Here is a 13,949-nt window from a genome sequence, read left to right on the forward strand (position 1 = left end):
CAAGGTAGAAAGCATAGAAATCTACCAATAAAAGAATGTGGGGGGAAGGAGAACAAATTACTGGAGCTTCAGGACCAACAGGTGCCATTGCTCTTCATCACAACACCGCCAGCAGCAGAGCAGAAATGCAGTGGCTGAGCCAGGAATGTTGGGGTTGTAGCCTTTGGCTTCAGAGTGGTCTGGGGAGAGCTCTCCTGGTGTTACCTACAGCATTACCCTAAGACAGGGGACTCAGAGTTGAACCTGTACAGAGACCTGGCTGGGTGTAGGTTTACAAAGCAGGCCAGGTGTCAGACTCTGGCTGGCGTGTGGCACCCATAGGATCACGCTGGTTGTGCACAGCTGTGTCTGTTCTGATTGGGGAATAAATTTAGATAATGTTGGCTATCACCCCTGCAAAAGGTAGTGGTGTCGTTGTGGCAAACGGAGGACAAATGCCTCTCTTAAAGGAAGAACCAACACTCAGCCACAGCCAATGTTGCCTTGTGGGAATGAGGACTTGTCATTAGGTCAAACATCAGACTTTTCAAGATGAGACATAAATCCGGGTTTTTATAGGAAATCGGACTTGTGCATATTGGCAACTATTTTTAAACAAAAATACTTCAACGTTGCTTCTTAGATGAAACAGGATTGAACTGAGCCTAAGATGTACCTTAAAGATTGGTTAAGTTAATCGTGGAGTGTTTGTTGAGAGCCTTGCCTGCGCTAAGCATTGCTCTGTCTTCTTCACACAATATTATTATGGGATAAGGATGCTGTTGTCCCACTGTTCAGATGCAAAACAAAGCCAGAAAGGTTTATTAGTCACCCTACCATCAAAACAACTCATAAAAAGGGATTTGAGCTCAGGCCTGCTAGCAGTCCATGCTCTCAGCATTAGCAGTGAAGGGAGACTATCTGGTGGGGTAGTCAGTTATTTCAGAGTGTCCTAGAAGCAAACCCTGACTTCACCACTCCCTACTTCCGTTCCTCATTTATAAAATAGACTTAATATAATACAAACATAACATACACGTAATAAACGTAATATAAAAGGAACATAAACATAATGTGCTGAAAATTTTTAAAAAGAGCTAATGAATTATAGTAATACATAGCACTTCACACAGTGGCCAGTTCCTATAATAAGTTCACAAATGGTTTCAATGAACAAAATTACAGCACTCATGAGAAAAGAGTTGAAAAATAAAATTATTTTTCCCAAGCAACTTGTTTTCCATCTCCCATCTTTAAACATTTAGTCTTCTTGATTTTCTTTCACCTCTAGAATCTGTTTTGGTTTGGCATTGGAAAAGCTACCATATTTTTACTTCCGGCTATCATTTTTGCTGTCAAATTGGCCAAGTACTATCGTCGAATGGATTCAGAGGATGTGTATGATGAGTAAGTAGTCAACTTTCCAGAGATTAGGGGCTAGGGGGAGGGGGTCATTTTATAAGTGCTGCCCCGCCCCCCTCCCCCCCACAACAGAGAGCTTGCTAAAGATGAGCTCTCATGACATGAACCGTGATTTTTTTTTTCTTTCTAAGTGGGTCGTCCTTGTTCAGGGCTTTTCTTTGTACCAGTTTTCTTGGGCTTATTTTTGCTATTTTTTCCCTTTTGCTTAATCTCCTCAGCTTCCTTAACCAGTCTTCTTATTTCTTGTTTGCAGTTCCTCTGTCTCGGGGACTTGGCACTTTACTTTATAACTGTTCTTACTAGTTTGTATTTTGACTCTGCAGTCCGCCCTTCACTCTGTGTCTGCTGAACTTGTATGCTTCATTTTCACTTCACTCATCTCCTCAACACGTGTTTCTCCTGAATTTACTCCATCAGCCTTCTGTATTAGAGTAAAAATGTGGGGGGTGCAGCTGTTGAATAATAAACAAAAATAATTATATCTTCTTTTTTGTATTTTATAGTGTTGAATCTGTATCTATGAAAAAGTAAGCCTTTTCTTTTTTGAATCATATTAATAAGGGGACGGGGGTGGGGCTCTTTATTATTATACAATGGGCCTTTTTAACTAAATTAATAACGTTTTAAACTTGTATAACAATAAATATGCACAGATTGTAAATGCTGATGCCTCTTAAAATGAGGGTGCTGAAGAAATGCTTGTTGAATTAATTAAAATTTTATGTGTTTAATTTATTAATATACAAAATGATTATTTTGGTATTTGTTTTTTAAAGGGAGCTAAATGTAAACATACCTTTTTGCCTTCTTTGTAGATTTAACAAGTTTTCACCTACTTTCAGTGACTATTACATTGTCTTTGTAATCCATGGCTTTGTCTTAAAGATAACATGGTGATTTTGGTATATTTATTTTTGTTACAGTGTACAAAAAGGTCATATTGGTTTTCATAGACATCAAACCACTCAGTCTCTATGAACAAAGTTTTTAAACAGATCCAACCGCACGAGCTCGTGATCTGAGCATCTCCAAAGATTGGAAAAGAAACGTGTCCTTCAGGAGTTCTCAGATTTGGTGACACCAGATGAAACATGTACCAAGTCCCAAAAGGAAAAGCGTGCACACCTATTTTCCACCTTTAGAAGTTTGGCTTTAATTATCTGAGCCTTCTATGAAAATTCAAACATGTAACACATTAATTAACTTTCAGTTTAGCCTTTGGGACCAAACATGAATCTTGCCACATTTCATTGCATGGGAACTTAGTCCTGTAGTTAGAGAAAATCAGCAGATAGCAATATGTGTGTGAACAATAAAAGAATGATTTCAGAAATATGACTCCAATCTTCTTGAGAAGTATATCTATACAATAGTTATTATTTAAGTCACTGTATTATTTTCTTAAGGCCGCTACAACAAAGTACACAAACTGAGTGGCTTAAAGTACACAAATTGTGAGAGAATTGTGTATTCTGTCACAATTATGAAGACCGGAAAACTGAAATCAATCAGTAATATTAGCAGAGTTGGTTCCTCCTAGAGGGCCTTCCAGCCTAGCTTCTGATGACTGCTGGAAATCCATAGAGTTCCTTGGCTTGTACACTTACCACTCTGATTTCTGCCTCTATCTTCACATGGAGTTTGGCGTTTTCTTTTCTATGACTAGGTCCAAATTTCCCTCTTCTTATAAGGAATCACTGGAGAAGGGCTCAGCCTCATCAATAATGATCTCATTTTAATTTCATTATATCTGCAATCAGCCTATTTCCAAACATTCACAGGTTCTAGGTGGACATGAATTTTGAGGAGACATTATTCAACTCAGCATAGTCACCCAACAGCAATAGCAAATACCTAAAAAGATAAGAAGAAGTAGACATGAAAGAGAGCAACCTTATATACATAGAAATTAAACTAAATTACCAAAATCAGAAAGGACAGAAAAGAAAAAATTTTATTAGACATGGTGACTCACTCCCCTCATAATTTTATGTTTCTCTTTATCTACAAACACATTGGGAATCCACTGCTTGGGTACATAAATTGTGTCTAACTTAGTAATGACCAGCCCCTGATACACAGTGGATTCACCTGGGGAAACTTTTTAAAAATACTGATGCTTGGGTCCCACCCCAGGAGATTCTGATGTAGTTGGTTAGGGATTGGCTTGAGCATGTGGATTTTTAAATTTTCCCAGATGATTCTAATGTAAAGCCAAAGTTGAGAAATACTGCCCTAGATTAATTAAATCAGAATTCCTAGGAGATAGCCCGGGTAATTCCCATATGTGACGTAGGTTGAGATGACTAATACAGCTTCTCCATGCATTTCATCTAATTAATAAATATTTATTTATCATCTACTATGTCTCCAGCACTGTGCAAGACACTGGGTGAGGGAAGGGTAGGCTAACAGGCTAGGTGTAACCTCCTGGAGCTCAGAGTCAGTGGTGGAAACCAAGACAAAACATTTGATGAGTATGGAGACAGAGCCAGGGGTGCAGTTTCCAGGCTCTCGGCCGCACATGGAAAGGTGCTCACTCAGGTAGTAAATGGCCATCAACTGTGATCAGATGGCCATCAGCTGTGGCTAGTTGGCCGTCAGCTGTAACCAGTGAGCCATTGGCCACTAATATAACTGCCGTGGCTACGCTAGCAGCAAATGGGAGCTAGGAAGAAGACGGTGGCTGAACTACCAAGAGCGGATTGCAGTTAGCACGGTGGAGTGCGGGTTGCAGATTGCAGAGACGTGGACAGCAGGTCACACGTCGTGTGAATCCAGCCTCCAGTGAGACTATAGTGGTATGACTCCCTTCCCAATGGCTCCGTGGGTGTTCCTTTTTGGCCTAGCCACATCCTGCGTTCTTATGTGGGGAGCGGGAGCAGACACCCTACAGGCCGCCCCACACGACAAATGGCACAGCGAGCAGGGTCCCCCACATGACACAGAGGTGCGGGGGGTGGGCAGCGGAGTTTTGCTGCCATTGAGTTTCTAAAAAGTATATACATCAAGCCTGACACACTTATCAAATCTGTTTCTTAGGAAGGCTCTGTGCCTTCCAGTTGTCTCCTCATATAATCCTCACCACATCCCTGTGAGGTCAGCAGTTCTGTCACGCAGGGGACCCTGCTCGCTGCGCCATTTGTCATGCAGGGTCTCAGCTCCCGCTCCCCACATAAGAACGCAGGACACGGTAAGGCCAAAAAGGAACACCCATGGAGCCATAAGTAGGGGAGTCAAACCAATATATTCTCGCTGGCGTCTGGGCTGGAGACACAGGAAGCAGGATCTACATAATCTGCCTAATAGCAGTCCGCTCTTGCCAGCCACCATCTTCTTGCTAGCCCCCATTCCATTCCTGCTAGCGTAGCCACAGCCGTTATATTAGTGGCCAATGGCTTACGGGTTACAGCTGACGGCCAACTAGCCACAGCTGCTGGCATCTGATCACAGTTGATGGCCATTTACTACCCGAGCCAGCACCTTTCTATGTGAGGCCGAGAGCCTGGAAACTGCTTTTTTGGGGTTTTGTCCCCACACTCCACCCCTACAGGGTCTCGCCTCACAATCTACGCGACAAGCGTCTTCTGCGAGGGTCCCTGTGCGAGGAGCCTGGATGTGAATGCAATATCCTGGACACAGCCAGGCTCTCTGAGCACAGCCAGGGTTTCTCAGGGCACCACCAGTACTTCTGGGCACAGCCAGACATCCTGGGCTTCTTAGGGTACCACCTGTTTCCCTGGGCACAGCCAGCTTTTCTCAGGGCACCACCACAGTACTTCTGGTCACAGCCAGACTTCCTGGGCTTCTTAGGGTACCACCTGTCTCCCCGGGCACAGCCAGAGTTTCTCAGGGCACTGCCACTCTCTCTGGACACAGCCAGACTTCCTGGACACAGCCAGGGCCTCTCAGGGCACTGCCACTCTCTCTGGGCACAGCCAGACTTCCTGGACACAGCCAGGGCTCTCAGGGCACTGCCACTCTCTCTGGACACAGCCAGACTTCCTGGACTCAGCCAGGGCCTCAGGGCACTGCCACTCTCTCTCTGGGCCTCTCGGGGTACCGTGCTGGAACAACAGCGGCTCACATCAAGGTGCTTACATATTATCAATGGCGGCCAGTCAAGACACAAAAGCAAACATCAAACCAGTCCCACTACATGATGGTATGTTCCCAAACAGTCAAGCGTCCATTAAATCAGGCATAGAAGGCAATTCCCCATAGTCCATAGTTATTCGCCAGGGCTGTCCTGGGGGTGAGGGATAACCTTGACCTCACCCTCATCTCCCACGGAGGACTCAGCAAGCATTTCCTCCTGGGACTAAAAGTCCTGCATCCGGGCTGCCTCAGCAAGCAGTTCCCAGCCCACAGGGCGGCAACAACCTTCGCTTTCTCCGCTTTCTTCGGCCTCTGCTGGTTGGGGAACCGTCCACATCTTTCCACCCCTCCACGGGAATCGAGCTCTCCGGCAGCTGCTCCTCCTGGTCTTCCTCAGACTGAGCTTTTATACGCACAAACTGCTCCAGTGCCCTTCGGAAAGCTTTGGCCGGCACCGTATCCTGCCGACTACGCCATGTGTCGTGCAGGGGACCCTGCTCGCTGCGCCATTTGTCGTTCAGGGTCTCAGCTCCCACTCCCCGCCCAAGAACGCAGGACACGGTAAGGCCAAAAAGGAACACCCATGGAGCCATAAGTAGGGGAGTCAAACCAATATATTCTCGCTGGCGTCTGGGCTGGAGACACAGGAAGCAGGATCTACATAATTTGCCTAACAGCAGTCCGCACTTGCCAGCCACCATCTTCTTGCTAGCCCCCATTCCATTCCTGCTAGTGTAGCCACAGCCGTTATATTAGTGGCCAATGGCCTACAGGTTACAGCTGACGGCCAACTAGCCACAGCTCATGGCCATCTGATCACAGTTGATGGCCATTTACTACCCGAGCCAGCACCTTTCTATGTGAGGCCGAGAGCCTGGAAACTGCTTTTTTGGGGTTTTGTCCCCACAAGTTCTATTCCCAATTCTAAACTAAGTGGCCTGAAGCTTTCAGAGGTGAGTTGTCCAACATCACACAGCTTGTAAGTATTCGTGCCAGAAGAGGATCCGGGTCTTCCGATTCTACAGCTCCTCGTTCTCAGTACATGCACATCAGAAGCTGGGGTGGGTGTAGCACAGACCATTTCCAACAACTGTATAAACTAAAACCACCACAGAGCTGTCCAGTGTTTTCTAATGATGAAACGCAGTGTAAATCAGCTCTACTCAAAGTGGGTCCTGAGGATCACCTGGGGAGCTCTAGAAATGCTCATTTTCACACTCCAACCCAGAAGCACTGACGCAGAGCCTCTGAGGGGGAGGCCCAGAAATGTGTATTTTAATATGCTTTCCAGATGAGTCCAAAACAAAACAGAGTAAGGTTAACCAAGCAGCATTTGAAATCACCATAAAGGAAAAGGTCTTGATTCATTTAGAAAATAGCTTTAACCCAAGAAATGTGGCTAAGCCGCATCGCAAACCACAGATTGTTGGCAAAAAAATGTCTGTGCCTATGCAAGCTCTGCAGGAGGAAAGGGAGAAGGCGGAGCCAGTCCTGAGAGTGATCCTGGCAGAGTTTTACAGGGTTAACCACCACTTTGAAGCCCTCTGTCCATCAGAAATGTCCATCCCCACTCCTGTCTTCCCCACGTAGGGATTCCTGCATGCCCTCATGCCTTTCCTGAACTGCTGCTACCACCCCTAGGTCACAACAGTGATTCCCACCACTCTTCTGTTCTCAATGAGCAGTTACTTCATTGCCCGCTCCCAACAAGATCTCAAAACACTTGTGCACAAAGCCCATGTCTTAAGTTCCTTTGATTCCTCACCATGCTTTATAGCTGGGGTGTCCAAACTGCGGCCCGCGGGCCAACTGCGGTCCGCAATCCATTTTTAATTGGCCCTCAGCAAATTCCAAAAATATATTTAGTTTACTTAAATAAACCAGGTGAGGCAATACATACTTCACCTTTACTGAGTGGCTCGGCTGTTTTGTGTATTTTACCGCATATGGCCCTTGGTGAAAAACGTTGAAAAAAGTTTGGACACCCCTGCTTTAGAAGGCAGAATGGGCTGTTATCTGTCTCGGAAAGCCTCAGTTCATACATGGCTCTACTTTGAGAAGCTTCACAAGCTCCCTTAGCCTCATCCTCACCTCTGTTAAATGGGGAGGGGAGTACATCCACCTCACTGAGGGGTGAGGTGCTCAGCATGATGCCCGGCACTGAGTAAGCTCCAGGTGGAGCCAATGTCACCCGCCCAAAGCAGGCTGTCAAGAAACGGCAGATCAAGTTTCTTTGTGAGGCAGTGAACTTGTCACTGGGGAGTCAAGAAAAGGCGTGTCATGAAGAGGAGTCTCCATTCAGTTCAGGGAAGATCATGGGGTAGGAAGCATCAGGACCTGTTGTCCATCTACAACAAGTCAAGCAGTCGTTCGCCGTAATAAGAAGTGTCTGGATGCTGATGGTAACCACTTTGAGTACCTCTTGTCATTGCAGAAGTCAAACATGACTTGTATTCATCTTTTGTTATTGGTATATATTTAGTATTACATTTTAATACAGTTTTCCTTTCTTAAAATGTGTATATATTTTTTGGCACCCTCTGTACTTGTCATTCTCAACCCCCAGCTAGTCTGCTAGCCAGAGCCCAGGAACAGGTGATGAAAGGCTTGCCCTCTCCTTAGGAGGAGTATTGTCTAAGGCAGGGACAATGGCTTCCAATTTAGCCCAGATTGGGAAAGGCCCAGGAGAGCAGTTTCCAGGCTCTCGTCCTCACGTGGAGAGGTGCTGGCTCGGTTATTCATTGACCATCAGCTGTAACCAGTGGCTACTAGCCACTATTGTTTTGTAGATAACTGCCGTGGCTACGTCAGCAAGCACGGAGTGCGGATGATGTGAGTCTTGTGGATCTTACTTCCTGTGTCTTGCCCAACAGCCAGCGAGACGGGTACAGGAAGACCCCTTGTTGGGGTACTGACAGATGTTTGCATCTTGTGTCTCGACCAACCGTCATAGTGATATGAACCCCCTATCCATGGCTCTATCGTCATTCCTTTTTGGCCTCAACATCTCCTGTGTTCACTTGCTGGGAGCTGGCACCCTGCATTATAGCCCCATTAGCTGATGGGTTCCTACTGCAGTAGGTGATGGGTTCTTCCAGAGCTACTGGGGCTAGACGGCTGTGCCACCCAGAGGACTTCATGAGCTTTCAGTAAACCAGGCCCAGGCATCCTCAGGGCTTCCTGGGAGCCATGTCCAAGTAGAAGACTGTCCCTGTGAGTCATCAAGAGAGATACAATGGGTCTCTAAGGATGTGGCTTCAACCTTCCTGTGGGAAGAGGATTCATCTTTGGGACCAGCCTGCCATTCTGGAATACTCCATTTCCATTTTTTTATGAGAAACCTGTTTCCTTTTCCAATTCTGTCTTTAGTGTTTTAGCATAGAGGGGATCAATGCAGGATGGGAATACCTGAACAGAATGATATCTGGCAATTCTCCCTAAGGCACTCAGTCTCCACGAGTGCCCCAGAGCAGGCCAGCAGTTTTTCTGAGTAGATTATAGCAGGGGGCCGTGCTGGCAAGAAGCCCGTAACCCATGAGGTGACACTGGACAGAGGCTGCCTCCTTTTGCCAGAGGCTCCACTCAGCATAGTTCACAATATCAGAGACCAGATTTTCCCCAAATCTGTGGGGTTTACAGGACCCCAGGGGAGGTAGCTTGTGGAACTCCCTCTAGCACACCTGCTACCCAGGTCCTCAGGCAAATGTGGCAGATTTTCTGGTCAATTTGTACATGGGGCTCAATGAAATACCTGGATGAAGCACATATTGTCGCCTGTCCCCAAACAGCCCAACTAAGTCTGGGCTTTCCTTTTGGTCATGGAGTCTGTAGGGTGAATAACTTTTCCTTTACTGTCTCAGGAATCAATTTTTGAGCCTCAGTCCACAGTGCTCCCAAGTATTGAATTGGATGGCTGACCCCTGATCTGTGCACTAATGAGCCTCCACCCGCATGCTTTCACTGTCATTCGAGGTCTGACAATTAAGTTCGTGAACTTGTTGCAAAGATGTTGCTAACCTATTTTGATAGCAGAGGGATTATTCATTATGAATTTGTACCAACTGGACAAAGAGTTAACCAAGTTTATTATTTGGAAGTGCTGAAAAGGCTGCATGAAAAAGTTAGCGACCTGAACTTTTTGCCAACAATTCATGGCTCTTGCATCACAACAATGCACCAGCTCACACAGCACTGTCTGTGAGGGAGTTTTTAGCCAGTAAACAAATAACTGTATTGGAACACCCTCCCTACTCATCCGATCTGGCCCCCAATGACTTCTTTCTTTACCTGAAGATAAAGGAAATATTGAAAGGAAGACATTTTGATGACATTCAGGACATCAAGTGTAATATGATAACAGCTCTGATGGCCATTCCAGAAAAGAGTTCCAAACTTTCTTTGAAGGGTGGACTAGGCACTATGGCATCGGTGCATAGCTTCCCAAGGGGAGTACTTCAAAGGTGACCATAGTGATATTCAGCAATGAGGTATGGAGCACTTTCTAGGATGAGTTCGAGAACTTAATTGTCAGACCTCATATGAGTCAGAGTCTGCTCCTAAGCTGTTGCCACCTGCTTTTCACTGGAGCCTATCAACAGATGTCATCAGTGTAGTCACCCTCTGGAAAAGTAGGCTGTCCCATTACTTTGCTATCCACTAGAGACAAATAGTATGAGAACTCAAGTGCCCCTGTGGAAGGACAGGAAATGTGTTTTGGAGGTCCAGGATCTTCCGGGCAAACTGATCTTTGATACTTGATGCCAAAGAGATTAAGAAAAAGGCATAGTCACGTCCAGGACAGATTACTGCCAGAATATAATCACTTTAGCTGCAGTCACAAATCCTGACAAGGCTGGGGCTATAGAGGCAAGTGAACTTTGTTGGTGAGAATTCACTGTGGAAACATCCATTTTGGACTTCAGATAAGGCAGAAATAAGTTTCCAGCGTGTTCAGCTCATAAGCTGGGGCTTTATTGTTATTACACAGCTAATACATTCTGCTACTTACAGGCTCTAGGACCTCGTCAGGGACATGTGCCCTGTCTGAGCTTCATTTCAGCACTCACTTAATGTTTGTCAAATTAATTGAATTGATAAATTTAAACTGACGACATTGAGCTATATCATCTCTAATACATATTCTTATACATTCAATGACCAAAAGGTTATTTGAATGTTGGATCAATTTGGGCATGACCAATTATTTACCTTTTCAACAACCATCCCATTGTCTGCAGGTGGGATTTAAGAAATACCTGAGCGATGCATAAATTATGGTTGGAGTCAAACCGCTTTGAATAAAGTGGTTAAGAAAATGTCAGCATGAAAAAACCCTTGCTGTGTGTCTAGTTGCAAATCCATCCAGATATCTGAGCTCCAGAATGACTGCAGTTTATAATCAGCACGAACAAACCCTTCAAAGGACCTTTTTCTGCCTGTGGAGCTCAAGTTTAATGCCATCCTAGAGGCGGCTGGGAGGCCTGCAGCTGTTCCTTTAACAACCTTTAGGTTCTCTGAAGTCATTATATATGGATAGACATTTAGTAATTAGAGGTGGAAAAAACTTCAGACCTATTTCAGATAGTGACCAGTGTACCAGAAGGCATATTCCGCATCCCCCTCCAGCCTTTGAATTATTCACTCCATATCCCATACCTCCCAGGGAATGTCTGTTCCCTTTCTTCCTGGCCTGACTTTCTCGGGGCCCTTCTACTTCTAGAAGCCAACTCAGGCCATGCAGTGAGCTGAAGTCTTACCACAGTTTTTCTTCCTGGATTCTTCCTAGAATCCTGGACTCAGTTGCTATCAGGCTTAGTTTTGAGTTGCCGTGTCTGTTTCATTGTTTCCTATCAGAGCAGAAAGAATACTGTCCTGGAGTAAGAGACCTGAGTGCAGCTAAAATAATGAGGTCTTAGGGACTCATGAACGAGTTCTTAAGTGACTTAAGGAAGTCAATTACGTCGGTGTTCTCATCTTTATTTCAGGCATAAATGACAGTCACTCATTGTTTAAAAGGTCTAATGTAATAATATACAGTGAAGTCTGTAACAATGAAATTGTGTTATGCGGATGTGCAGTATGATTACCAACCAAATAGAAAAGAAAGAAATATTCTAAGGGGAAGGAAAAAAATTCTTGGAAACCTGATCAGGTCGTCCAGGATAAGATCACCACACGGTGGCGATATAGAGTCACCAATGCTCCAGAAAACTGGAATACTTGTCTCCGGAAGGCAGGGCTAAACTGGCCTGAGCATATAACCCTTAACTGTGAAAATCTATCGTAAAAGTTGGTTAGTGCAAGTTTAAATCTAAGACAAATGAAATCTTTGCATTTATTCAGAGGGTTATTTTAAAGAGAAACTAAGAAAAGGTGACTGACCCTTTTTTTGCTTTTAGTTAATTTGAAGTTGAAAGAGGAGGGGGACTTGTTACTAAACCAAACGTGTTGAAGGAGGCCCCCTGGTGGACAGGACGGGTCCCAGAGGCCTGGGGCTAATTGGCAAAGGAAGGCTTCCTGAAGGGAGTGGGAAGCTGGGAGTGCTTTCCCTCCGAGTGCTTGGATGGTGCTGAGATGGACCATCTCACCTGTCATCACCATTAGAGCACCAGCAGGGGCCGCGGCGGAGCTGGGCCGTGAGCCCCAGGTAGGCTCCCTATTTGTAACCTTGTCTTATGCTGGTGGACAAACGAGTCCTGGTGAATAAGGTCCTCCTTCAACAGTCCATCGGAGACCAAAGTTGACTGTCAGTCCCCTGAGTATTGCCACCTTCTGGAGACACCCATTTGATTTTGGAATCAGGTCCATCAATCCTGATTGGTAGCTAGGTAGGGTGCCCTCCCCATGGAAAGCCGTGACTGCCCAAATGTTAACGTTGATTGAAGAGCAAATCTCTTTGCTGTTGCTTTCCTTGCTGATCTCATGATTCATCCCCAGGCTAGGTGTGACATAGGGATCACATCCTTAAAGACTAATGATCCAATGCTTAAGGAAAAAGGGAAAGGAGGAAAGAACATTTGGCTCCTACCCTTCTGAAACACTTGAGCTTATGAGTGGTTGTGATCTCTGTCCAATGTGCTTGGGTCCCTCCTGAGTGTCCGTGCTTATCAACATGCTGAGAGCCTCCTCTTAATACTAAACTGTTGGAAAATCAGGATACTGACGCCGTTGCTCTCTTGGATGTGGACCCCAGCCCCTCTGAGGGTGATTGGGACTCCCTAGAAAGGGAGTCTGCCATTCACAGCAGAGGCCCTCGGGACCACCAGGAGCTTATCAGGAAAACACCCAGAGGAAAAAGTGGTCAGGTGCAGACTGGAGACCTGGAGATACGCATTCTGAAAGGTTTTCTTTAAGAGAAGAAAAAAGGGGGGAAGGGGAAAGGGACTGATTATGCTGTAGACAGGGGCTTCCACAGAAGCACCTGCCCCTTTTCCTCTTGTCAGCCAGAGACAGAAACTAAAAAGTTTCTAAAAATTAAAAGCCTAAAACAGAAAAGAGATAAAATAAATATTCCTAAATACAGGGGGAGAAGATAAAGATAATTAAATAAATTATATATATTATAAATTATATATGTGCATATAAAACTAAATTAAAAAAAACAAAGTTTCATAATTTGATCTAATTAGAAATCCAAAATTTATATACTAAACATTTATATAAGGAGCATACACATAATACACATAATAATTATATATAAAACAAATGTATACACTGGAAGAATTTATATAACAGGGACAAGTTTGGTCTTTGTCTCTGGTTCCTGGTACACAGCTCCTAAATCTCAGATATGATAACAGTGTCTTATATGCTAATGAGATGACAGGTGACTAAGCGCCCCTAGATAGCTTCAGATTAGGGCTGGTAGTCATATGTTGTAGTCATAATACCTGCCTTCTTGCTATCTTTGCAAACAGTTTTTTGGGACATAATGTTGCTTAGGCCCAATCCAAAGGTTATCTTACGCTGTTTTTAACTTTCCAAAGGTTTCAGGCATAAGATGTGCAAGGCAGTTCCTTTGGGGTGGCAACTCAGGCTCATTTTACAGTGGCTCCATTTATATGATTATTTATACATGAGTTATAAGGAACTTCCAAAACATTCCCAATTTTCTTTCTGTTGTTTTCAGTTTTCTTTCCATTATTACATTTGATAAATACAAAATCCAATTCAATACAAAAATATTTGCTATGTGCTTTCTAAGCTTCATGATTGTGCTTTAGGCTACAGCTTTCTCTACCCAGGATGATGACGGTGGCAAATACACAACAAGGTGACATCTTTAACGTATGTGTGGGAACAGAGTCCCAGAGAGCAGTTTCCAGGCTCTCGGCCTCACATGGAAAGGTGCTGGCTCGGGTAGTAGATGGCCATCAACTGTGATTGGTTGGACATCAGCTGCAACCAGTGAGCCAATTAGCCACTGATATAACTGCCCTCACTGCGCTAGT

General features: G+C 44.8%; 1 protein-coding gene across 9 annotated transcripts in view; it reads left to right on the plus strand.

Annotated features, from left to right (window-relative positions):
• The window catches only part of PROM1 (prominin 1), a 95,153-nt gene extending 91,811 nt beyond the window's left edge, over positions 1-3,342 (plus strand). For 5 of the 9 annotated variants that reach the window (XM_081055160.1, XM_081055161.1, XM_081055163.1 and 2 more), the window contains exons 23-25: positions 1,271-1,386; positions 1,905-1,928; positions 2,325-3,342. In XM_081055160.1, coding sequence (XP_080911286.1) covers positions 1,271-1,386; positions 1,905-1,928; positions 2,325-2,379 — 195 coding nt within the window. In that variant the 3' untranslated portion in view covers positions 2,380-3,342. The remainder of the gene's footprint in view (positions 1-1,270; positions 1,387-1,904; positions 1,929-2,324) is intronic. The other 4 variants (XM_081055165.1, XM_081055167.1, XM_081055168.1 and 1 more) reach the window with 1 other exon arrangement.
• Positions 3,343-13,949: the final 10,607 nt, after the last annotated feature.

Source organism: Rhinolophus hipposideros, assembly GCF_964194185.1.
Source record: "Rhinolophus hipposideros genome assembly, chromosome: 1".
Taxonomy (NCBI): domain Eukaryota; kingdom Metazoa; phylum Chordata; class Mammalia; order Chiroptera; family Rhinolophidae; genus Rhinolophus; species Rhinolophus hipposideros.